This window comes from Danio rerio, chromosome 25 (genome assembly GCF_049306965.1).
Source record: "Danio rerio strain Tuebingen ecotype United States chromosome 25, GRCz12tu, whole genome shotgun sequence".
Classification (NCBI taxonomy): domain Eukaryota; kingdom Metazoa; phylum Chordata; class Actinopteri; order Cypriniformes; family Danionidae; genus Danio; species Danio rerio.
In genome coordinates this window covers 19154974-19179977 of record NC_133200.1, presented here as the reverse complement: position 1 = coordinate 19179977, position 25004 = coordinate 19154974, and the positions used below count along the sequence as shown (strand labels likewise).

General features: G+C 46.6%; 1 protein-coding gene and 1 long non-coding RNA gene across 13 annotated transcripts in view; one reads left to right on the top strand and one right to left on the bottom strand.

Annotated features, from left to right (window-relative positions):
• The window catches only part of LOC141380951 (uncharacterized), a 146866-nt gene that overhangs the window by 50898 nt on the left and 70964 nt on the right, over positions 1–25004 (bottom strand). The gene's annotated exons all lie outside the window — the stretch shown is intronic.
• The window catches only part of si:dkey-106n21.1, a 177293-nt gene that overhangs the window by 115248 nt on the left and 37041 nt on the right, over positions 1–25004 (top strand). For 10 of the 11 annotated variants that reach the window (XR_012400356.1, XR_002457770.3, XR_012400357.1 and 7 more), the window contains 3 exons: positions 8313–8477; positions 9154–9262; positions 22132–22227. Coding sequence is in view for 6 of the 11 variants with exons in the window: in XM_021473838.3 (XP_021329513.2) it covers positions 8313–8477; positions 9154–9262; positions 22132–22227 (370 nt within the window). In the remaining 5 variants the exon portion in view is untranslated. Of the gene's footprint in view, positions 1–5032; positions 5638–8312; positions 8478–9153; positions 9263–22131; positions 22228–25004 lie in introns of those variants that run through there. The other variant, XR_012400358.1, reaches the window with a different exon arrangement.

Genomic DNA, 25004 nt, shown 5'->3' with positions numbered 1-25004 from the left:
GGTGTCGCCCAGCCCGCAGCTCTACAGATGTCTGTTAGAGAGGCGCCGCGTGCACGCGCCCAAGAGGATGCAACGCTCCGAGTGGAGTGTGCACGTACTCCCGGGGGACACGGCTGACCTCGACTCGAATAAGCGAGTGAAATGGCATCCACAATCCAGTGGGATAATCTTTGTTTCGATACGGCACTTCCCTGCTGCCGACCGCCATAACAGACAAAGAGCTGCTCAGATGATCTAAAATTCTGAGTACGGTCCACATAAATGCGCAGAGCGCGAACTGGACAAAGTAAAGAAAGGGCTGGGTCTGCCTCCTCCGGGGGCAGCGCTTGCAGGTTCACTACCTGATCTCTAAAGGGGGTGGTAGGAACCTTGGGCACATAACCGGGGCGGGGTCTCAGGATAACGTGAGAGTAATCCGGCCCGAATTCCAGGCACGAGTCACTGACCGAAAATGCCTCCAGGTCCCCGACCCTCTTGATGGAGGCCAACGCAACCAGCAGAGCTGTCTTCAGGGACAGAAATCTTAGAGATACTGATTCGAGTGGCTCAAAGGGATCGGATCGCAGACTCGTGAGAACGAGGGCGAGATCCCAAGAGGGCATGAGAGGGGGGCGAGATGGATTAATTCGCCTAGCACCCCTAAGGAACTGGATGACCAGGTTATGCTTTCCCACGGTGCCGCCAGCTACCGCGCTATGATAAGCGGAGATGGCGGCCACGTAAACCTTGAGAGTGGAGGGCGACAGCCTGCTGTCCAACTTCTCTTGAAGGAAAGAGAGCACAACACTAATCTGGCAATTTCGGGGGTCTTCTCTGCGAGAGACGCACCATTCAGTGAATAGACTCCACTTCAGGGCGTAGGCGCGCCTCGTGGAGGGGGCTCTAGCCTGAGTGATGGTATTAACCACCGCAGTCGGTAGGTTACCTAAGTCTTCCTCGCGTCTAGGGACCACACGTGGAGGTTCCAAAGATCGGGGCGAGGGTGCCAGATGGTGCCCTGTCCCTGAGAGAGTAGGTCCTCTCTCAAAGGGATCCGCCAGGGGAGGGCCGTCGCGAGGAGTGAGAGCTCTGATATCCAGGTCCGGTTGGGCCAAAGGGGCGCAACTAGCAGAACCTGTTCCTCGTCCTCCCTGACCTTGCACAGAAACTGCGCGAGCAGGCTCACTGGGGGAAACGCATACTTGCGCATGCCCCGAGGCCAGCTGTGGGCCAGTGCATCCGTGCCGAGAGAGCCCTCGGTCAGGGAAAAAAACAACTGGCAGTGAGCGTTCTCGGGGGAAGCAAACAGATCGATCTGGGCCTCCCCGAATCGCGCCCATATCAGCTGAACAGACTCGGGGTGGAGTCTCCATTCTCCAGGGCGTAACAGCTGTCGTGAGAGCGCATCGGCTGCACGATTGAGCGTGCCTGGGACGTGAATGGCGCGCAGCGATTTCAGCCGCGGGTGACTCCAGAGGAGCAGACGGCGGGCGAGCTGAGACATGCGGCGAGAGCGCATACCCCCCATGCGGTTGATATACGCCGCCGCCGCCGTACTGTCCGTCCTGACCAGCACGTGTTGCCGCTCCAGCACCGGTAAAAAGCGGTGGAGAGCGAGGAACACTGCCAACAGCTCTAGGCGATTGATATGCCAATGCAGCTGGGCACCCTTCCAGAGGCCCGCAGCCGCATGCCCGCGACACACGGCCCCCCAACCCGTGTTGGAAGCGTCTGTTGAAACAACAACATGGCTGGACGCCTGTCCTAGAGGCACACCGGCCTGTAGGAACGAGGGGTCGTTCCAAGGGCTGAGGGCGCGGCGACACAGCGCAGTAACCGAGACCCGGTGTGTGCCCGCGTGCCATGCGCGTCTGGGGACCCGATCGTGAAGCCAGTGCTGAAGTGGTCTCATATGGAGCAACCCGAGCGGCGTGACGGCGGCTGCGGATGCCATATGCCCCAGGAGCCTCTGAAAGAACTTCAGTGGGACCACTAGTTTGCTGTCGAGCTCCCTCAGACAGTTCAGCAACAGGCGAGCGCGTTCCTCGGAGAGGTGCGCTACCATGGTGATCGAGTCCAGCTCCATCCCGAGAAAAGAAATCCTCTGCACGGGGGCGAGTTTGCTCTTTTCTCGGTTGACCTGAAGCCCCAGTAGGCGGAGATGCCGAAGCACCTCGTCCCTGTGCATAATCAATTGCTCCCGCGAGTGGGCTAAAATCAGCCAGTCGTCGAGATAATTGAGCATGCGAATGCCCGCGAGCCGAAGGGGCGCTAGGGCACCCTCCGCGAGTTTGGTGAAGACCCGCGGAGACAGAGAGAGCCCGAAGGGGAGGACCTTGTACTGCCACGCTCGACCCTCGAACGCAAACCGCAGAAATTGGCGGTGGCGTGGAAGAATGGAGACATGGAAATACGCGTCCTTCAGGTCTATGGCTGCAAACCAATCCCGAGGACGAACGCATTGGAGAATGCGCCTCTGCGTGAGCATTCTGAACGGCAGCTTGTGCAGACAGCGGTTCAAAACGCGCAGATTTAGGATTGGCCGTGACCCACCGCTCTTTTTGGGTACGATGAAGTATGGGCTGTAAAACCCACTCTCCATCTCGGCTGGAGGAACCGGCTCGATTGCACCCTTCGCCAGGAGGGCAGCAATCTCCTCTCGCAAGACAGGGGCGGACAGGGGGTTGACCCTGGAGAAATACACGCCCGTAAACTTGGGGGGCCGTTTCGCGAACTGAATCGCGTAACCGAGTCTGATTGTGCGTATGAGCCACCGCGAGGGGCTGGCCCGCGCTAACCAGGCAGGCAGAGCCCTCGCTAATGGAGTCATCGCTACAATCGCTGACGTACCAGCGGTGGGGCAGCGCGGAGTGGGTGTGCTGATCCGGGAAGCACGAGGGTCCCGCGGAAAAGCTGGAGGAGAGCGATTCGCTCTGGCTCCGCACCCTGACTCCGGAGAGGGGGCTGGAGGGCTGAGGGAAGGGAGACTGTCCCCCCAGCGCTCGTGAGCCACTGGCGAAGCACGTAGAGTCTGCGAGCCGGAAGGCAGCGCGTCCCGGACTGGCAGAACTCGTGCAGTCACATCCGGGGAAGGGAAAAAGTGCTCTTTTACTGATGTTTTGGTGGCACTGAAAAGTACCGTTGTTATCGGGGCCCCGCCCTCCAGCGGGGAAAGAGCAAGTTTCCTCTTCTCCGGATGGCCTGTCTCAGGGACGCTTCGCGGTCCGTTTACCGGACTTAACGGCGCCCTGGGCAGGAGGGGCTGCCTGCTTTCGAGGTGAACGCCGCGCCCGCTTGGCCGGAGGCGCAGGCGGGGGCGGGGCAGCACTCGTTGGCGGGCGCCCTCGGCGAGGAACAGCGGAGGTGGATGGCTCGGCGGGCGGAGCGGGCTTACGGCCACGCCGATAGATGACATTGCCCATCGCATCCGACTGCTCTTTCACCGCCTTGAATTCCTGGGTGAATTCACCGACGGTGTCGCCGAACAGGCCAGCCTGGGATATGGGCGAGTCAAGAAAGCGAACTTTGTCAACGTCGCGCATATCGGCCAGGTTTAGCCAGAGGTGGCGTTCCTGAACCACAAGTGTGGACATCGTCCTCCCCAGCGCACACGCGGCGGACTTAGTAGTCCGAAGAGCATAGTCGGTCGCGGTGCGCAGCTCATGTAATAAGCTTGGGTTGGACCCGCCCTCGTGCAGCTCGGCCAGCGCCTGCGCTTGGTAGCGCTGGTAGGTGGCCATCGCGTGCAAAGCAGAAGCAGCCTGGCCCGCAGCCTTATAAGCTCTGGCTCCGAGGGAGGCAGACAACCTACAGGCTTTGGACGGGAGGCGGGGCAAACCCCGCCACGTAGAGGCGCCGCGCGGACAAAGATTGACCGCGATAGCGCGCTCCACTGACGGGATCGCCTCATACCCCCTGGCAGCTCCGCCGTCAAGGGCGGTGAGGGCGGAGGCACTCGCAGCACGGGCAGAGAAAGGTGCCCTCCAGGACTGCGTGAGCCTACTGTGCACTTCCGGGAAGAAGGGGACGAGAGGCTTCGAAGGCTTCGCCTTCTGGTCCTCTACGTAGCACCCATCTAGTCGGTCCGGCCGCGGAGCTGGGGGATAAACCATCTCCAACCCCACGGCCGAAGCAGCCCGGGAAAGCACGGCTAACATGTCCGCTTCAGGATCCGATTTGACAGCGCTCACCTGCCCGGAGGGGGCGAGCGGGTCCGGATCTTCGTCGGACAGTGAAAGCCCACCCTCCGATGCCGCGGAGGACATCTGATCTCCGGTGTCAGCGAGTGTGAGAGCTACCATCTGGTTAGACGGATCACTCTCACCACCCGAAGCTTGGATGGAGCGCCGTGAGGAGCGAGAGGTCCGTGAGCCCGTGGGCGGCGGATTAGCTCCCGCTGAAACCCTCAGATCTGCCCGAGCGCCCGCTGCTTTTTTAGAACAGGAGGCAACTGGGGTGGCTCGCTCTCTTGCGAAAGTTAGCCGCGATCTTAGCTGTGCAACGGTCATGGCATCGCAATGACGACATGAACCGCCCGCGAGCACCGCATTAACATGCTGGACCCCCAAACATGCAATGCAGTGATCGTGTCCATCATCCGGAGACAGGAAACCCCCGCATCCAGAAACGCACAGTCGGAGCGCCATCCTGAAAAGGACGTGCTGCACGACTGTGTTGCTCTTTTAGGAAAGTTGCAACTATACGCACCGCTCTGGAGGACCGGACCCAAAGAACCGCAGGCAAGGGAGTAACCCAGCTCGACCGTCTGCCACCGCGAAGACCCACTCTGGACCGGGAGACACACTCGTTCGCTCTGAAGTGCTGATCAGCAAGAGGAACCCTCATCGACTCACTCAGAAAGGATCTGAAGCGAAAAGGATGGCGTCTGCTGGCTTCAGGTGTGCTTATATGCTGAGATAATTGCAGATGTCGCACACCTGCGCAAGCTTACGCTGCCAATTAATTTCATTCATTGGCCCGTTCAATACTCTCCAGATAAGCGGCTTCTGATCCGAATCCTCCCATTCATGGCACTGAAGTTCCCCAACCGAAGGGGAACTTGTGTTGCTTGCTATTACATTATAGATTATTTGAAATGAAATCACAATTTTTAACAACATGAAAATGAAGCCATATTTTATTCATATACACATAAATATATAAAACAAAACAAACTAAATTTATAATGACAAGATAAGAATGGGGGATACAAAAATGAGAACAAATATACAGTTTCCGTGCTTAATTAATTATTTTTCAAATAAATTTCAAAATAAAATTAAATTTGCAATGAAATAAATGAAATGTGCAATATAACACTAGTATCTAGTTCGATTGTTTCTTGAGAGAGGAGGAGTGCAGAAGTTAAGAAGGTCAAAATTAAATTAATTTAAATTCAATTCATGTTTATTTCTATAGCACTTTTAAAATGTAGATTGTGTCAAAGCAGCTCAACATAGAAGATTAGATTAAATTAAAACTGCCAGTCCAGTTTTCAGAGTTTAATTTTAGTTTAGTTCAGTTCAGTGGGGTTTAATTTCCACTGCTGAAAGTCCAAACACTGAAAAAGCAAATCCATCAATGCGCAGCTCCTCAAGTCCCGAACCATACAAAAAGTGGCGACAGTGGCGAGGAACAAACTTCACCAATTGGCGAAAGTGAAGGAAAAAAAACCTTGAGAGAAACCAGGCTCAGTTGGGCACAATCATTTCTCCTACGGCCAAACTTCTTGTGCAGAGCTGCAGTCTAGCTGGAGAAAGCAGGACGTCTATCGTGGAGAAGTTGCAGGTGGGAGAGGTCACCAGCTGGTGTACAGGCTGGCCCTTTAGGATCAAAGTGAAGACTCGTCTGTCACTGGGGTCTTACAGGCATCAGTCTTATGCTCTCCACTCCTCCATAACCACCACAGCAGCTGCTCAAAAAACGACCTGGTCCAGGATAAAGAAACCTCTGGAAAATTATATAAAAAAGACTAACATAAAGCATTCAAATATAATGTCTTTAGGAAAGTGTTGCCCTGAATAATGCAGACTAACAATTTTTTAGAGGATTTGGATTTCAGAAGCATTTGTGTTTTATGGTTATGCTAATGCTAAGAGATGTGTCTTTAATCTAGTTTTAAACTGACAAAGTGTGTCTGCTTCTCGAACTGTGCAAGGAAGGCTGTTCCAGAGTTTAGGTGCCAGATATGAGAAAGTTGACTACCACAGTTGATTTTGATATTCTGGGAATAATCAATTGACCAGAATTAATTGAGCGTAGTGGACGTGAGGGGCTATAATACACCAGGAGCTCCCTCAAATACTGGGAAGCCAAGCTGTTGAGGGCTTTGTAGGTAGTCGATAAAATTTTAAAATATATATACGATATTTAAAAGGGAGCCAATGCAATGATGTAAGAACTGGAGTAATATGATCATATTTCTTTGTTCTAGAAAGCACTCTAGCAGCTGCATTTTGAACTAGCTGAAGTTTGTTAATTGACCCTTTGCTAAGCCACACCCGAAAACCGCCACACACCAATCGCGGCTTAGCAACCATAGCTACGCGCAGGAGGTCTGTCAAGCTTTCAAGCGAGAGAAACAAGCCAAAGCGTTGTGCATATGGATTGTGCAAATCTAATACCCGGTACCCTAAAAGTTTGAACGGGGAGATGGACTTTTTTTTTCCTTTTCAAAAGCTAAAACCCAAGGAGAGCCAGCGTGGATCAAGCTCTGTGAGGGGCGCTAAAGGAGCGGAGTGAAGTTGGTTTTGTTTTCGATAATACTGACACATTCAGTGATTATTAGATCTAAAGATCTAAACTGTGTTTCCTACAAAAATACAAAGCAGGTTATGTTTCCCAGCTGCCTTTTTATTTTATTTTTTCGCTTGATATTGTGAGCACTGCTCTGTTTAAGCCCTCGCCATAGACATTATACGAATAGCAGTCATATTTCTATCTGTTTCAAGCTACGAATATTTAAAATTACATATCAACAGAACACAGTCGAGATGTGATCACAATCTGAGTGCTTGCGATTATCAATATACTTCACCCGGAGCTGTTTTTCAGTCATTTATATCCCTCATGTTCATGTCAGAGCTACAATTCATTGATGTTTTTGTCTGTCTTTTAGAGATTTTCCAATAGAACTGCATTACAATAGTCTAACCAAGAGGTCAGGAAAGCATGAATAGGCTTTCCCTCTTCAAACATTAATAGCAAATGTCGAAGATTGGCCACATTTTTCAAATCTGGCTTTCAATTGACAGGTTGCTATCAAAAATCACCCCCAAATTTTTGACTGAGGATGAGGACTGATCTAAGAATCCATCAAGGGTTAGACAGTGCTCTAGGTTTTTACATGTGAGGTTTTTTAGTCCAATAAGCAAGAGCTCAGTTTTATCTGAATTTACTAAAAAGTTATTAGTCATCGATCTTTTACTTTCGTAAATTCATACAAATTATCAGGTTGAGAGGAGATATAAAGTTGTGTTTCATCAGCATAACAGTGGAAGCTAACTCCAAAAAGCGAATGGCAGGTACAACATTTATAGTTCATCTGTTACAAATGCATTATTATTATTTAAAGTTGTTGTCGTTGTTAATATCAGTTACTAAACTGTGAGTTAACATGAACTAACAATGAACAACTTTCAATTAGTAACGTTAACAAATGTAACTAAATACTGTAAAAAATGCATTCTTCATTGTTTATGCTTTTAAAAACATTGACTAACATTAACTAATGGAACCTTATTGTATAGTATTGTTAAAAACACTAGGTGATGTTTAAGGTTTTTAAAGAAGAAAAGTATAAAGTTTTAACAATTTAATTAATGCTGTATTTTCCCTCAAAACATTAAAAACTGATTTTCAGATCCAGTTCAGAAGTTCAGCAGTTGTTTTGGGTCTAAACATGACATATTGCAGTCATGGGCATAAAAGACAGCTTGTAGCTTTTTATAATTGTGCATGAGACCTGAGCAATGAAGGTGGCCACTGTTCTCTAACATCCTCCAGGTTCTGTAAAATTCTTTTGGTTTCAGAGCATCCTGTGCTCATTTTTCCCCTGTCTGCACAATTGAGAGACTCATCCACATCTATCAGAACAGCTGCGAGCCGTCATTTATGCTCGAGGAGGCAACACATGACATTAATGTCATTATTCAAGGAATTTCTTTAACATCTGCTATGCAGCCTCTTCGGGGCAGCGGTTAAAAAAAAAGATTTGCTCTGATCTGCTTTCAACTGTGTCCTTATCTACATTTTATGAGAAGGATAATTATTGCATTACCCTACATGTTCATAAAATGGTTAGTTTGATTTGTTATTTCCACATTGTGTGGCAGGTTGGCAGCAGATTGGTACTTCAAACCGCTGGGCTTCTTATGATCATCTTGGGACTTTTTGGTAAATTCAGCGCAGTCTTTATAACCATCCCGGAGCCGGTCATTGGTGGAATGTTCCTCGTCATGTTTGGGATGGTGGCGGCAGTAGGAATTTCCAATCTGCAGGTACATCTGATACAGTCTTAAAAATAAAAGTTCTTTAAAATCCACAGAACCCTTTCATTCTTTGTAGTACAATCATTTTCTTTGGATTATGAAAAATGCTCTGCACACTGACAATTAAAGGTACTTTTAAAGTTTGCATGAACCAGGACATTCTTGCTAAGACTTCAGTATGTAAACTGAAACATACAGTAATACTGAGTTGGGGGCCTGGCTTTCTTTTTGCGCAAACTGAAATTAAGAGGGGGCGGTTTTTGATTGAAGATTACCAAAACAAAATTTATTTTCCGGTTTTATTTATTCTCATAAAGAATAATAATGTGTGCCAGCAAAATAACCACTGTAATTTTTGATTTTACACAGACTTTAAAAATGGTTCCCTGAAGGTTCTTTGGAACCCAAAATAGTGCTTCTGTGGCATCACCACAAACCCCACTTTTTGAACCTTAACACTAGTTTTGCTTTTTGTTTATTTATGATTTAGATATTTAGAAAAGCTTTACTGTTATAATAATAATCACCCAACTAAACAAATCGATTATCTAAATAATTATTAGTTGCAGCCCTACTATGGATGTTAGTGGTTACTGGCTTAACACAATAAATATTTGAAACCACTTGATGGTGAGAATTTTCATTTTTTGGTGAACTATCCTTTTAATGTTTGTTTTTTCTGCAGTATGTGGACTTGAACTCTTCCAGAAATCTGCTGATTCTTGGCTTCTCAACCTTCAGTGGTCTTGTCCTTCCAACCTGGTTCCATTCAAACCCAGGCATGATCAACACAGGTGAATATAACATTAAAGCACACAGAATAGCATCAGAAATGGGTTTGATGGGTTTGTGATGAACCAGCTTTAAATAGTGACGCTATTGGTTAAGGGGCCAATGTAACACAACTGGGGGAAATGGTTTTAAAGGTCCTGTGAAGTGCTTTGAAATATGCATTTAATTCAGAGTGTAACATAATCTCATACGAAACACAAAAAAGGGGGGTACATAGTTAAGCTCCTCCCTTTTGAAAAAAACAGCCAGTAGCATTTTGTTTTATCATAGCTCTGCCAGGGCAACGCGTTGGTGTAGTAGGTAGTGCTGTTGCCTCAAAGCAAGAAGGTCGCTGGTTCGAGCGTCGGCTGGGTCAGTTGGCGTTTCTGTGTGCAGTTTGCATGTTCTCCCCATGTTCGCGTGGGTTTATTTCGGGTGCTCCGGTTTCCCCCACAGTCCAAAGACATGCGGTACAGGTGAATTGGGTAGGCTAAATTGTTTGTATAGTGTATGAGTGTGAATGAGTATGTATGGATGTTTCCCAGAGATGGGTTGCAGCTGGAAGGGCATCGGCTGCATAAAACATGTGCTGGATAAGTTGGCGGTTCATTCCCCTGTGGCGACCCTGAATTAATAAAGGGACTAAGCCGTAAAGAAAATGAACGAATGAATGAACAGCTCTGCCAGTGAGAGTGGTTGAGCTCAAGCGCATCAAATGGAAAGCATACGAGTAGCATCTTGAAGAGGGTGGGGCATGTCAGATACTGTACTAGAGAGCATTTGATTGGTTGTGATTTGATGAGAAACTGTAGTATGAGGTGACATCAATAAAACCGCTGATCCATCCAGGCGGACGTGACAAACTTCAAGCTTTACATGTTGATATCAGTTTTATATCTTCTAAATGTGAATTTTATCACTGTTTTGGAGCACACTAGGTTATGGACATCTTAAAAAAATAACAAAACTGATACTAACATCTAAAAAACTTTTTTTTAATGTCATGGGACTTTTAAGGTTACTGTTTAGTACAGCAGGGCAGAAAACAAACATACATTAGCTTCTTTAGTTTTTATCCAGCACTGAATTAATTAAGTTCAACAGCAATTACAATTTATTTGAACATATATTTCAGCTGATACCATGTTTATAGGGTGTCAAGCACAAAACTATTAAAGCAATATTTCTCCCTGAATTACCCCATCATTTACACATCCAATATCCTCTCTCTTAGGTGTAAACCCGTTTTTTTCTTGCAAACTCACTCAACTGGAGTTAAATAATATCACAAAAGTAATCAATACGATGCCGGTGGGTTAAATAGGGGTTGTCAGTTAACATATGTGGCATAAAGTTTTGCTTACCTGTTGAAAAGAAGCTCTGCAGGTTTGGCATCTTGAATGAAACCCCAAAAATTCCATCAAATTGTTCAAACGTAGCCAATACCAATTGAGAGCAGATGTTCCTGCAGATGTTTGTGCCCTTAATGTTTTAATGTTTTGTTTTGTTTTTTTCTCACATAACAAGGGCAAATACTTAAGAAATGACTGTCAGAGCAGCTCTGGAGATGAAGTTCATGTGTTCATTTCCTCAAACAGTCTGACAGGAGATGCTGAAAACACCACAAACATCACATGTGCTTGAGTGTGTGTGTGTGTGTGTGTGTGCACTAATGCCGCCATTCATCCAAACAGACACTCAGGCTTTTGTGGCTGAATAATCACAGACATCAGTCCACATCATGATTTGATTTGATGTACAGCACTACTTCTGATTTATTCATCCTAAATTTGCCAAATTCCATGTTACACTGCTAATTCCATTTTATGACTGCATTCTGTAATTCCATCCTCATCTCTCACATCGCAGAAATCATTCATCAGATGTATTGTAGTAGTAGTAAAAGTATTGTACTACATTTATACTTCACCTAATAAAAAGGTGTGTGTGTGTGTGTATGTGTGTGTGTGTATGTATATATATGTATGTATGTATATATATATATATATATATATATATATATATATATACACACACACACATAAATATTCTTTTTTAATGCTCTGTCTTAGATACCTTACCTTTTAAACACATGGCAAGCCTGTAGTTCGGCTAACTAGATCAAAGCAAACAAAACCTGGCCTGCAGGCAAGAGTTCGCGCGTGATGTTAATAGAATCTTGTAGAAGGCACACAAAACCAGGTGACATCAGTTATGTTTTCAAGAAGCATTCATACAAAAGGGAGTTTAATTTTGTGCTTTATTGAATCTTGATGGATTTGAGTTTCCAGGTATTTCTCTGAATCTGAGTGCAGGTGTGTAAGACTGTCACAAATGATATAACATCTATTTAACATCACTGTTGTTGATTCCAGTGACTGCAGTGTGCAGACGTATACAGTACACTTTGTTTATGATTACTGTGTAATAACACTATTAAACTGCAAATATGTTTTGATTAAATTAAATGAATTACCGTATATACGTCCATATTATTACACTAGTGAACAATATGAAAGTCAAAGATAAAACAATCTAAAGTAAGTGTATGTATATACACAGGGGTGTGACGACATATTCCATGAGATGAGACTAGGTTCACGAGAACAAGATTTTATAAACTTTAAAGACGTTCTCAGTGATAAAATATATGCAGATGGACAGTCTTTTTATTCAACTGCAAAAAAAAAAAAAAAGCAAGAAAGAAAACGTTCGAGGTTACTAAAGTAACCCTTCGTTCCCCGAGGAGGGGAACGGAAGCACTATAAGTGGATTTGATTGTAAAATCCACGCATTGGGAGGTTCGGTTCAGAAGCTACTCGTCTGAAAGAGTATTGAACGGGCCAATTAAGAATGAATTGGCAGCGCAAGCCTGCGCAGGTGAGCGGCATAAGCAATCAACTGAGTATATAAGCTCACCTGGCGCAGCAGACGCTATCCTTTTTAAGCTGAAGAGACTTTCAACAGCTAAGGGACAGTCATTATGGCGACTGAGTATAGTGCTTCCGTTCCCCTCCTCGGGGAACGAAGGGTTACTTTAGTAACCTCGAACGTTCCCCTTCGGGGGGAACTTCAGCACTATAAGTGGATTTGATTGTAAAATCCACGCATTGGGAGCCCATTGAAAGCGCCATAATGACTGCACCTTACCAACACCCCCGATGAGGAGATAGTCAAGCAAGCGTGACGCACCCACATCATGGGGGGCGCGGTCCTCCAACGTGTCCCTGGCCCTAATTTATCCTACTTCAACAGAAGTTTTACGGATTTATATATATTTTTTGGGAAGTCGTGAGCATCTAGATAATTCTAGGAAAATACGACAGTACGTTGGGAAGCGTGCAATCCCGATAGGGAGGACGCTGCGGAGGCCATCCGTTACCCAAGGGGGGATAGATGGCAGAATTTACATATGGACTAGCCCTAAAAAGGGGGAGTACGCATAGCAAAAGAGTGGTTAGCGGGGAGGGAAGACACGGGTCCGCCCAGGGGGGGGGGGACTTAACCGTGGCTGAATAAGCATATGGGATCGCCTAGTGGGGACCACGCATAGCAGGCACCTTTACCCAAAACGCGGGCTGACCAGCGGGCAGACCTACAACGTAGTGGGCCAGCAAGTGACTCCTCCGCTGAGTCAGTGCTGGGGGCCACGGAGGAATCTGCAGGGCTCACCTGACGGGGAACTTTACTGACAGATAAAAAGGCGCACGTATCTCCGTGTTAGGGAAAATGGCGCAGCAAGCGTGTTTCAACACCCTACCGAATTGTTTCCTCAATCACCAAGGGTTACCTAATACCCTTGAGGAAACCGGCTCCACTCGCAGATTGTAAAACCTTGCAAATGTGTTGGGTGTCACCCAGCCCGCAGCTCTACAGATGTCTGTTAGAGGGGCGCCGCGTGCGCGCGCTCGAGAGGATGCGAAGCTCCGAGTGGAGTGCGCACGTGCTCTCGGGGGACGCGGCTCATCTCGGCTCTGATAGTGAAAGAAAGGCATCCACAATCTAGTGGGAACTTATTTCGGTACGGCACTTCCCTGCTGCCGACCGCTATAACAGACGAAGAGCTGCTCAGATGATCTAAACTCTGAGTGCGGTCCGGATAATACGCAAAACGCGAACTGGACAATAAATAAGGGCTGGGTCTGCCTCCTCCGAGGGCAGCGCTTGCAGGCTCACTACCTCGTATTAAAACGGAGTGGTAGGAACCTTGGGCACATATCGCGGGCGGGGTCTCATACGTGAGAGAAGCCAGCCCAATTACAGGCACGAGTCACTGACCGAAAAATGCCTCCGGGTCCCCGACCCTCTAATCGATATCAACGCGACCAGCAGAGCTGTCTTCAGGGACAGAAAACACTGAGTCGAGGATCGAAGGGATCTGTTAATTCGCTTAACGCCCCTGAGGAACCGGATGATGAGGTTATGCGTTCCCACGGTGCCGCCAGCCACCGCGTTATGAGAGCGGAGATGGCAGCCACGTAACCTTGAGTGTGGAGGGCGACAGCCTGCTCTCCAACTTCTCTCGGCGTAAAGAAAGCACAACGCTGATCTGGCAAATTACGGGGGTCTTCTCAGCGAGAGACACACCATTCAGTGAATAGACTTCACGTCAGGGCATAGGCGCGCTCGGGGAGGGGGCTCTAGCCCGAGTGACGGTATTAGCCACCGCAATCGGAGGTTACCTAAGTCTTCCTCGCGTCTAAAAATCTCTTCAAAGATCGGCGAGGGTGCCAGGTGGTGCCCTGTCCCTGAGAGAGTAGGTGCTCTCTCGAAGGGACTGCCAGGGGAGGGCTATCGCGAGGGAGAGCTCTGACATCCAGGTCCGGTTGAGCCAGAGGGGCGCAACCAGCAACCTGTTCCTCGTCCTCCCTGACCATGCACAGTAACTGCGCGAGCAGGCTCACTGGGGGAAACGCGTATTGCGCGTGCCCCGAGGCCAGCTGTAAGCCAGTGCATCCGTGCCGAGAGCACTCGGTCAGGGAAAGAACAACTGGCAATGAGCGATCTCGGGGGAAGCAACAGATCGATCTGGGCTTCCCCGAATCGCGCCCATATCAGCTGAACAGACTCGGGGTGGAGTCTCCATTCTCCAGGACGCAAGGCTGCCGTGAGAGCGCATCGGCTGCACGGTTGAGCTTGCCTGAATATGAATGGCGTGCAGCGATTTCAGCCGCGGATGACTCCAGAGGAGCAGACAGCGGGCGAGCTGAGACATGCGGCGAGAGCGCATACCCCCTATACGGCTGATATACGCCACCGCCGCCGTACTGTCCGTCCTGACCAGCACGTGTTGCCGCTCCAACACCGGAAAAAAACGGTGGAGAGCGGGGAACACTGCCAACAGCTCCAGGCGATATGCCAATGCAACTGGGTACCTTTCCACAGGTCCGCAGCCGCATGCCCGCAACGCACAGCCCCCCAGCCCGTGTTGGAAGCGTCTGCTGAAACGACAACAAGACTGGACGCCTGTTCTAGAGACACCCAGGCCTGTAGGAACGAGGGGTCGCTCCAAGGGCTGAGGGCGCGGCGACACAGCGCAGTAACAGAGACTCGGTGTGCGCGCGCGTGCCATGCGCGTCTGGGGACTCGATCGTGAAGCCAGTGCTGAAGTGGTCTCATATAGAATAATCCGAGCGGCATGAAGCGGCTGCGGATGCCATATGCCCCAGGAGCCTCTGAAATTGTTTCAGTGGGACCACTATTTTACTGTCGAGCTCTCTCAGACAGTACAGCATCAGCTGAGCGCGCTCTCCGGAGAGGCGCGCTGCCATGGTGACCGAGTCCAGCTCCAGCCCGAGAGAAGAGATCCTCTGCACGGGGGCGAGTTTGCTCTTTTCTCGGTTGACCTGAAACCCCCACAGGTGGAAGTGCCAGAGCACTTTGTCTCTGTGCATAATCAACTCTGTGCATAATCAAAAGAGAGGGCAATTCAGCCAGTCGTAAAGAAATTGAGTATGCAGATGCCCGCAAGCCGAAGGGGCGCTGAGGCACCCTCCGCGGGCTTGGTGAGGACCCGCGGAGACAGAGAGAGCCCGAAGGGGAGGGCTTTGTATTGCCAAGCTCGACCTTCAAACGCAAACCGCAGAAACTGTCGGTGGCGAGGAAGAGTGGAGACATGGAAATACGCGTCCATCAGGTCTAATGCTGCAGACCAACCCAGAGGACGAACGCACCGGAGGATGCGCTTCTGCGTGAGCATTCTGAACGGCAGCTTGTGCAGGCAGCGGTTCAAAACGCGCAGATCTAGGATTGGCCGTGACCCACCGCTCTTTTTGGGCACGATGAAGCGTGGGCTGTAAAACCCGCTCTCCATCTCGGCTGGAGGGAGCGGCTCGATTGCATCCTTCGCCAGGAGGACAGCAATCTCCTCTCGCAAGACAGGGGCGGACAGGGGGCTGACCCTGGTGAATACACACCCGTGACTTGGGGGGCCGTTTCGCGAACTGAATCGCATAGCCGAGTCTGATTGTGCGTATGAGCCACCGCGAAGAGCTGGCCCGCGCTAACCAGGCAGGCAGAGCTCTCGCTAATGGACTCATCGCTACAATCGCTGACGTACCAGCAGTGGGGCAGCGCGGAGTGGGTGTGCTGATCCGGGAAGCTCGCGGGTCCCACGGAAAAGCTGGAGGTGAGATATTTGCTCTCACTCCAAACCCGAGCTCCGGAGGGGAGGCTCGAGGGGTGGGAGAAAGGAGACCGTCCTCCCAGCGCTCGTGAGCCACTGGCGAAACGCACCGAATCTGCAAGCTAGAAAGCATAGCGTCCCAGACTGGCAGATTTCGGGCTGTCACATCTGGGGAAGTGAAAAGTGCCCTTTCATAATGTTTTCATGGCAGTAAAAAGTGCCGTTGGAAATGGGGCCCCGCCCTCCAGCGGGGAAAGAGCAAGTTCCCTCTTCTCCAGATGGCCTGTCCCAGGGGCGCTTCGCGGTCCGTTGCCGGACTTAGCGGCGTTCTGGGCAGGGGGGCTGCCTGCTTCCGAGGTGCCCGACGCGCTCGCTTCGCCTTAGGCGTGTGCGGGGGCGGAGCAGCTCTCGTAGGCGGGCGCCTTCGGCGAGGAGCAGGTATGAATGGCACGGCGGGCGGAGCGGGCTACGGACCGCCGATAAGACATCACCCACCAACTGCTCTCTCACCGCCTTGAATTCCTGGGTGAATTCACAGACAGTGTCGCCGAACCTGGCTGGGGATATGGGGAAGTCAAGAAAGCGGACTTTGTCGACTTTGCGCATATCAGCCAGGGGTGGCGCTCCTGGACCACTAATGTGGACATCGTCCTCCCCAACGCACACGCAGCGGACTCAGTAGTCCGAAGAGCTAAGTCGGCGGCGGTGCGAAGCTCGTAAGCCTGGGTTGGACCCACCCTCGTGCAGCTCGGCCAGCGCCTGCGCTTGGTAGCGCTGGTAGGTGGCTATCGCATGCAAGGCGGAAGCAGCCTGGCCCGCAGCTATGTAAGCTCTAGCTCCGAGGGAGGTAGATAACTTACAGGCTTTGGATGGGAGACAAGGCGGACCCCGCCAAGAAGAGGCGCCGCGCGGATTTACCGCCATCGCGCACTCAACCTGAGGAATCGCCACATACCCCTGGCTGTTTCACCGTCAAGAGTGGTTAGGGTGGAGGAACACGCAGCACGAGCAGAAAAAAGTGCTTTACAAGACCGCGTGAGCCTACTGTGCACCTCCGGGAAGAAGGGAACGCCCCTCTAGTCGGTCCGGCCGCGGAGCTGGGGGATAAACCATCTCCAACCCACGGCCGAAGCAGCCCGGGAAAGCACGGCTAACATGTCCGTTTCAGGATCCGTAGTGACAGCGCTCACCAGCCCGAAGGGGGCGAGCGGGTCTGGATCATCATCGGACAATGAAAGCCCACCCTCCGATGCCGCGGTGGACATCTGGTCTCCGGTGTCATCGGGCGTAAGGGCTACCATCTGTTAGACGGATCGCTTCCTCCGCCCGAAGCTTGGATGGAGCGCTTAGAGGAGCGGGAGGTCCGCGGGCCCGTGGGCGACGGATTATCTCTCGCTGAAACCCTCAGATCTGCCCGAGTGCCCGCTGCAGAGCAGGGGACAACTGGGGTGGTTCGCCTTTTTGCAAAGGCTAACCGCGATCTTGCGCAACAGTCATGGCATCGCGATGACGACATGAACTGCCCGCGAGCAGCGCATTAACATGCTGGACCCCCAGACATGTAACACAGTGCCCGCGCCCATCATCCGAGGACAGGAAACCACCGCATCCAGAAACGCACAGTCGGAGCGCCGTCCTGATAAGGACGTGCTGCACGACTGTGTTGCTCTTTCTGTGAAGTTTGCAACTTTATACGCACCGCTCTGGAGGACCGGACCCAAAGAACGCCAGGCAAGGGAGAAACCCAGCTCGACCGTCTGCCACTGCGTGTACACACTCTGGACCGGGAGAATGCTCTCGTTCGCTCAGAATCGCTGGTCACAGCAGGAGGAACCCTCATCGACTCGATCAGAAAGTCTCTGAAGCGAAAAGGATAGCGTCTGCTGCGCCAGGTGAGCTTATATACTCAGTTGATTGCTTATGCCGCTCACCTGCGCAGGCTTGCGCTGCCAATTCATTCTTAATTGGCCCGTTCAATACTCTTTCAGACGAGTAGCTTCTGAACCGAACCTCCCAATGCGTGGATTTTACAATCAAATCCACTTATAGTGCTGAAGTTCCCCCCGAAGGGGAACAGCTAATTGTACTTTATGAAAAACTTCTATCTATATAAACAGTGATAAACAAACACTGCAAAATGTCAAACAAATTTAACTCACAGGCCAATTGGCTAAAAAAGAAAAAGTATAAATAAAAGTTAACTGCACAAATAACTCAAAAAACACATTTCTTCAAGGACAAAGGACGTCCTTAGTATTTATAGAGGAAGAGAAGTGGGAGAAGGAGAGTGGTAGTAGGATCAGTAAAAGTCCACAATCCGGGACTCAAACTTGGGGCACCCGAAACGCAATGCCTTTACCCCTTTTCCACCAGCATATCCTCTAAGAACTGCTTTGTTTTCCCAACTGTCCAGATAGCCATCGCAGAGACAGGTCTGACATCAATGCATACTTCTCATGTTTCCCAGCAACACTAACGTAAAACATAAGTCGGCAATAATGGTGCTTAGCTATTAATGTTAAGAAATTTGCAAACCTACATAGGCATTCAAACATAGTGAATCCAATGTATAAATGCAGTGTGCAATAGTTTAGGATGAGATGAGATGAGATGAGATGAGATGAGATGAGATGAGATGAGATGAGAGATAACCTGTTTTGTCTTCTTGGTCATGGTAACCTCCTGATGTAAGCGGATCTTTTTTCCAGTGGTTCAGAGCCAGTAAGGAAAAAAAAAAAAAGAACCGATTTGGCACTTGGCTCTGGCATAACGGAGAGAATATTTTGTCAACACATTTTTAAATGTAGTAGTTTTACTAACTTATTTCTAATATTGAATGTATTTTGGCTTTGTTGACAGAACAATTTTTTTCAACTTATTTTACAAGACACTAGTCTTCAGTTTAAAGGCTAAACCATGTTATTAGGCAAGTTATTGGATAACAATGGTTTAATTTGTAGACTATTAAAAGTGTATATTTGTAAAGGGGGCTAATAATAATGACCTTAAAATAGTTGTTATATATATATATATATATATATATATATATATATATATATATATATATATACATTCATTTTCTTTTCAGCTTAGTCCCTCTATTAATCCAGGGTCCCCACAGTGGAATGAACCGCCAACTTATCCAGCACGTTTTTACGCAGCGGATGTCTTTCCAGCTCCAACCCATCTCTGGGAAACATCCATACATACTCATTCACACTCATACACCTGTGCATGTCTTTGGACTGTTGTGGAAACCAGAGCACCCAGAGGAAACCCACGCGAATGCAGGGAGAACATGCAAACTCCACACAGAAACGCCAACTGACCCAGCCGAGGCTCAAACCAGCGACCTTGCTTTGAGGAGACAGCACTACATACAGCGCCACTGCGTCACCATATATATACAGCCCCCCTTTGAATTTTCTTTTCTTTTTTAAATATTTCCCAAATGATGTTAAACAGAGCAAGGAAATTTTCACAGTATGTCTGACAATATTTTTTTCTCTGGAAGAAAGTCTAATTTGTTTTATTTCAACTAGAATAAAAGCAGTTTTAAATATTTTAAACACCATTTTAAGGTCAAAATTATTAGCCCCTTTAAGCTATATATTTTTTTTGATCGTCTACAGAACAAACCATCATTATACAATAACTTGCCTTATTACCCTAACCTGCCTAATTAACCTAATTAACCTAGTTAGGCTTTTAAATGTCACTTTAAGCTGCATAGAAGTCTCTTGAAAATTTTTCTAGTTAAATATTATCTACTGTCATTATAGCACAGATAAAATAAATCAGTTATTAAAAATGAGTTATTAAACCTATTATGTTTAGAAATGTGTTGAGAAAATCTTCTTTCTGTTAAACAGAAATTGGGGAAAAAATAAACAGGGGCTAATAACTCAGGGAGGCTAATAATTCTGACTTTAACTGTATATATATATATAACTGTATATATATCTTAACCGGCATGCAGACATGGTCAAGATGATCTTCTGCAGTTCAAATGAATGAAAAAGAAAGGTACGGTGGCCGGGGAGCTTAACATGCTGTAATTTAAGGAAACACAAGCAATTAAGAAAAAGAAATGTTTTTTTTTTATCTGTTTGACAGCACACTCCATAAAAAGGTGATTTAAGTGATTTTGAACAAGGCATGTTTGTTGGAGCTAGACGGGCTAGTCTAATTATTCTAGAAACTGCTGATCTACTGGGGTTTTCATACACAACCATCTCAGAGAATGGTCTAAAAACAGAAAACATCCAGCGAGCGGCAGTTCTGGGGGTGCAAATGCATTGTTGATGCCAGAGGTCAGAGGAGAATGACCAGACTGGTTCGAGCTGATAGAAAGGCAACAGTGACTCAAATAACCACTCGTTACAACCGAGGTAAGCATCTCTGAATGAATGGACCACAGCAGCAGAAGACCACACCGGGTGCCACTCCTATGAGCTTAGAACAGGAAAGTGAGGCTACAATTCGAACAGGCTCACCAAAACTGGACAGTAGAAGATTGGAAAAATGTTGCCTCGATTTCTGCTGCAACATTTGGATGGTAGGGTTAGAATATGGAGTCAAAACGATGAAAGCATGGCTCCATCCTGCTATGTATTAACAGTTCAGGCTGGTGGTGGTGGTGTAATGGGGTGTGGGGTATTTTCTTTGTACACTTTGGGCCCATTAGTACTAATTGAGCATCGTGTCAATGCCACAGCCTACCTGAGTACTGTTGCTGACCATGTGAATCCCTTTGTGACAACAGTGTACCAATCTTCTGGTGGCTACTTACAGCACGATAACGCACCATGCCATAAAGTGCCAATCATCTCAGACTGGTTTCTTAAACATGACAATGAGTTCACTGTACTCAAATGACCTCCAGAGTCACCGAACTCAATCCAATAGAGAAGTTTCATCTGATGAGACAATAAACTGAGGTCCTGACTCTGGTCATTAAAAATCCCATGGCACTTAGGACTAGGGGTTTAAGTCCTTCTATTGGCCTTTACGATCATGGCCTTACAACCATCCCCATCCACCAAATTGGCTCTGTCACTGTCTCTTCACTTTTTCTATAACTGGTTTGTGGTTAGCGCACTAGTGCCATTGTTCTGTTGCTGCCGTCGCATTATGCAAGTAGATGCTGCACACTGGTGGTTCATGCCCTCATGAATGTGAAGCGCTTTAGGTGTATGGCCATACAGGATAAATGCGCTATATAAATACACATTACATTACACCTTTAGGATGTGGTGGAACCAGCACCTGTACCAGTGTGATGCAATTATGTCAATATGGAGCAAAATCTCTGAGGAATATTTCCTGTACTTTGTTGAGTCTATGCCACGAAGGATTAAGGCAGTTCTGAAGGCAACCCTGCACAAGTAAGGTGTACCTAATAAAGTGGCCGGTGTGTATATATGCTTGAAATAAGTAAATATATAATTGTGATAAAATGATTATACAGAATTTTTTTTAGAAGTTTCATTATTTACTAATTAAAATGTATGCTTGATTCATACATTCAAAAATTCCTGAAATCTAGTTTCACATAGTCAACTGCTATTATAACCTTTCATTAAGAATGGAAAAACTCCATTACTGCACCATCCAGCTTCATCCTGCAGTTGACCAGGTGATGAATAGCAATACTTGTTTGAAATGGTCATAAAACACAGCTCAATGTGGGAGGTCATTTGGTGCAAGTGGCACATCACAAGCTTATCCGCAGCGGTGACAAGCATTGTCTGGGCTCCTGAGGTTACAGCGACTTATCTGCCAATCCTCTTTACAAGTCTCTGTTTGACTCTGCTGTAATCTCCACTTCACTTCAGCTCGAACCTTTCATGTTAAAACCAGCGGACCCCCTTTGACATCCGGGACCCTTCACCCTTTTGGTGAACTTTGTCCTAAAGTTGGTCCCAAGTGTCCAATTAACACTGCTTAAAACGAGGTAGCTTCTCTGTCAACAAAAGTCCAATAGTGGTTTATCAGGGGCTCTTTTAAGCAGTTTATTGACAGGCTTTCAGGAATTAGTGATCTAATCTGACACATTGAACTTCTGACCAACGCTCGCTGTGTTGGTCCCGTCAGATGGACGCTAATTAGTCCAAGAACATCCACCCTATTAAGGCGTATAAGATATCTTATAGCATGAGTTTTTACGCCCACCGTTGACTTGCGTACGTATATGTGCATGCGCTGGACATCTGTCACTGTCCGCCTGGCTCTTTGTAATCTCAATGGTTTTGTTTCTGTCAACAGGCGTAAAAGAGTTGGATCAGCTCATCATGATTCTCTTCACCACCCACATGTTCATCGGTGGATTCTTTGGGTTTGTTTTGGACAACACAATACCAGGTACATCAAAACAAATATAAGTGTTGGGGATGTCAATCGACAGGGGCAGGCTGTGGTCAAAAGGTTTAGCCTGCTAGGCATTTGTATCCAGCTCTTTGGAAGCCATGTGAAAGCCATTATTCAATAAACCACCCATCTGTGAACATAACAGGAAATGCTGATGAATACACCCTGTTAAACACATAGGTTTTAGATGGGGGTTATGCCGTAAAAAAAACTATTTTGAGTTTTCCAAGGGCTTTTTCTTGAAAGAACCATTTTATTCTTGGTGTGAAGCACTTTTTTGTTCACTATAAAGAACCTTTTGTGCAATAAAGGTTTTGTGGACGGTAAAGTTTCTTCATGGTGTCATTGATGCCAATAAAAAACGTTTTGTGTAGAGCGATGGTGAACCCAAAAATGAAATATAAGGGACATTTAATATTCCAAGTGTGCTGGGGGTTTACTAGGGTTTATTGATAAATTGACCAAAAATCCTGACTTTTGCCATTAAAGACTGTTAGTTTTACTAGTTGTAGCTAACTCGCCTACAGCAGAAAAAGTTATGAGAAATAAAAAAACAGAAACAAGACACAAAAATGTTATCAAGTTCATCAGATGTCATTCTGACTTTCAGATAACCAGAGTTCTGGTTCAATTTAGAAATGTTTTAAAATCTTAATGTTTTTAACCGAAACAATGCACTTTTTCTGAGAGGGTTGGAATGAACGACATTACTAAAAGAGTTTCATGAAGACAGAGCTGTTTGCCAAAGCTAAAGATGAACAATTACCACTTATCCTAAATTTCACAGGGAAACTTTAGTCATTTGACTATAGGATATTATTTATTCGGAAACATAAAAATGTCTGTAGTTGATGGAAGGAGGCAAGAACCAGCGGACTATCAAATATACCAACAAACAAAATGAAAATAAATGGCAGTGGCAAGATGAAATGTAAAGCAGCAACTTAAGTGCTCTTCTCTTGTCAATCACTGCTGTCAATTTTCATTTTATCCTTCTGGAGTTCCTCGGTGGGACTTGTCTTTGTCTGTTTATCAGTTCATTGTCTGTTTATGTTAACTAACATTATTAGATGGTTGTCTGGAATAATCTATTCTGATTGGCCAGCTGCAGCATTCCCATATATGTTATTCTAAGATAACAACCACTAAATAACACAGGCTCATTCGGGAACTTCCATCAGTGTATACATTCACATCCAAAGACAAAGGCAGTGGCAAAATGAAATGTAAAGCAGCAACTTAAATGCTCTTCTCTTGTCAATCACTGCCGTCAATTTTCATTTTATCCTTCTGGAGTTCCTTGGTGGGACTTGAGAGGAAGTGTGACTGTAGCATCACAGTAAGGATGATAACCGTAAACAAACAACAAATGACAGTAAGTAGCAGTAAGTGGCAGGTAATGCTCATTACTGTTTGCACCACCATCCCTGCTCCACTCTCTTAGCTTTCAACCACACACACACACACACACAGGCACACACAAACACACACACTTGCTTGGGGGTGAAAAAAGTTCACCAAATATTTTTCATGTGATTTTTGAGAGAAAAGCTGCTTGGTTTGAAAGTGGCTTATGTGGGAGAGGTTCTTTATACATCTCAATCTAGCTCAGATGTTAGAGGATGGCACTAGCATTACCAAGGTCGTGGGTTCAAAAACAAGAACTGGTAAAATGTGCATTTTTGATACAATGCAAGTCAACGACAATGCCAAATGCATACATGTAAATCAGTGCTGTGGACCAAGAGACTTTTTGCATGCGAAATGTAATTAAGAATATGCTAATGTGACCTGGTTTTATAAAATAATGTTTTATAAAATAAATCAATTAAATATATAGGTAACACTTTACAATAAGGTTCATTAGTTAATGCATTTACTAACATGAATTAATCATGAACAACACTTGTACAGCATTTAGTAGTCATAATTGAACATTTACTAATGCATTATTAACATCCAAATTCATGCTTGTTAACATTAGTTAATGCACCATGAGTTAACATAAATTCACAATGAACAACTGTATTTTCATTAACTAACGTTTATTAACATGAACAAATACTGTAGTAAATGTATTGTTTATTGTTTGTTCATTTTAATAAATGCATTAAGTAACATTAGCTAATGAACCTTATTGTAAAGTTTGACCAAAATATATATAACAAAATAGAATTTTTGGATGTTTTCCAACTAATTGTAAAATCTCAAGAATACTTGGAACATACAACATGTCACATGGGATCATTCTGTTGTACCATTATATGTGTGTTTGTAGATTTTCCCCTATTTTTGAGACATTTCTGTTTCCTCCCACTATATAAGCAGTACAAGCAGGATCACATTTGGCCACACTTTATAAAAAGTTCCCATTAGTTTTAGTCAATGTATTAGCAAAGTAGTTCTTGTTAACTGTGAGCTAACTAGGACAAAAAGGACTGTATTTTGATTAACTAACGTTAACAAATGTATAAATACTGTGATAAATGCATTGTTTATTGTCTGTTCATGTTAACTAACATTATTAGATGGTTGTCTGGAATAATCTATTCTGATTGGCCAGCTGCAGCATTCCCATATGTGCTATTCTGATATAACAACCACTAAATAACACAGGCTCATTCGGTACCTTCTATGAGTGAATACATTCACATCCAAAGACTTAAATCACATTCATATACATTGTAACTGCTTCATTGTCACAATGCTTTTTTGATTGTTTTGCTGTTTCTGGTGAGTGAATAGCACATACGTTACTGTATGCTTCATTG